The following is a 1,354-nucleotide window of genomic DNA, read 5'->3' as shown; positions in this document are numbered from 1 at the left end:
AACAACAACAAAAAGTCATGCAAAGATTCTGCAAGGCTCTGCTTAACCTATGGGAGTCACTAGATTTCCACCAACATTTGCATACATGCACCCCACCCCCACTTCTTCACACATTTCCCCAGACTCCCTTATGTGATGGGCTACAAAGAAAATACAGTGTCCTGGGCCCTACTGTGACTGCCATTTCCTGCACAGTCCTAAAGCAAGTACAGTTCAGCAATCAGGACATGGAGGTGGTTGGAGTGCAATATTATGACACAGAGGTGGGCGGGGTTTCCTGTTCAGATGAAGGAGGAAGCTCAGTGATTCTGAGAACCTGTCCTCTGTCAGCATAGTGTGTCTGTGCACAACACTCAACCCCCGTCAGAGCTGGATAGAAGAATCCAAGCAACTGGACAGGGGCCATGGAGAGGAACCTGGGAGCTGTGCTGGGGATTCTATGGGTGCAGATTTGCTGTGAGTTGGACTCAGCTAAGTTGCTTTAGGGATTCTCCAGAAATGGTGGAGTGGGAGAAAGCCAACACACAGCTCCTGTGCATTCATCCTCATGGGAGTCTCCTGGGATATCTGACAGGTGTGGGTGAAAACCTCTCTCTGATTCTGGTTTGCTTTTCTGTTTCCAAGCAGGGGTGAGAGGAGCTGAGGTGGAGCAGAGTCCTTCAGTCCTGAGTCTCCAGGAGGGAACAAGTTCTGCTCTGAGATGCAACTTTTCCACCACCATGAAGAGTGTGCAGTGGTTCAGACAGAATCCCCGGGGTAGCCTCATTAGTCTGTTTTACCTGGCTGCAGGAACAAAGGAGAATGGGAGGTTAAAGTCAACATTCGATCCTAAGGAGCCCTACAGCACCCTGCACATCAGGGACACCCAGATGGAGGACTCAGGCACCTACCTCTGTGCTGCTGAGGCACAGTGCTCCCAGCAAGCCTACAGCCTGGCCCCAAACTGCCGCTGGGTGTGCAGCTCCAGCCCCTGACACAGGGAGATGCAGGAGGCTTTGCACAGCTGTGGCTTTATTAGATCTTCACCAATTACAAAGGAAGTGTGAGGAGACATAAAAATACCTCAAGAAGTTCACCCTTAAATTCAGACTGACCTGACACTGACTTCTAGAATGTTAATTCCTTAGAAACATCAGCTCACAATATTAAAATACACACTTAATTTATCAAATGCTTTTGCTAATGACATAAAATAAAACCTTTCTTACACAATCCAGAATCATTTGGGCCATTTCTCACAATCAGAAACTGAGAGCAACTGTTTTCTTCTTTGTTTAGAGAGCACCTGAGAACACTTTCAGCTAATTGGCTAAATATGAAGTTAAAGAAAGGATAAATTTCGAAAACCTAATAA

General features: G+C 47.0%; 1 gene segment (V, D, J or C); it reads left to right on the top strand.

The window, feature by feature from the left end:
* Positions 1–404: 404 nt before the first annotated feature.
* Positions 405–974, top strand: LOC129675511 (T cell receptor alpha variable 22-like). The segment is given in 2 exon segments: positions 405–456; positions 628–974. Coding segments are annotated over 2 exon segments (399 nt in total).
* The last annotated feature ends 380 nt before the right edge of the window (positions 975–1,354 follow it).

Source organism: Psammomys obesus, unplaced genomic scaffold (genome assembly GCF_907164565.1).
Source record: "Psammomys obesus unplaced genomic scaffold, mPsaObe1.curated_primary_1811, whole genome shotgun sequence".
NCBI lineage: Eukaryota > Metazoa > Chordata > Mammalia > Rodentia > Muridae > Psammomys > Psammomys obesus.
This window is presented reverse-complemented; position numbering and strand designations above follow the sequence as displayed.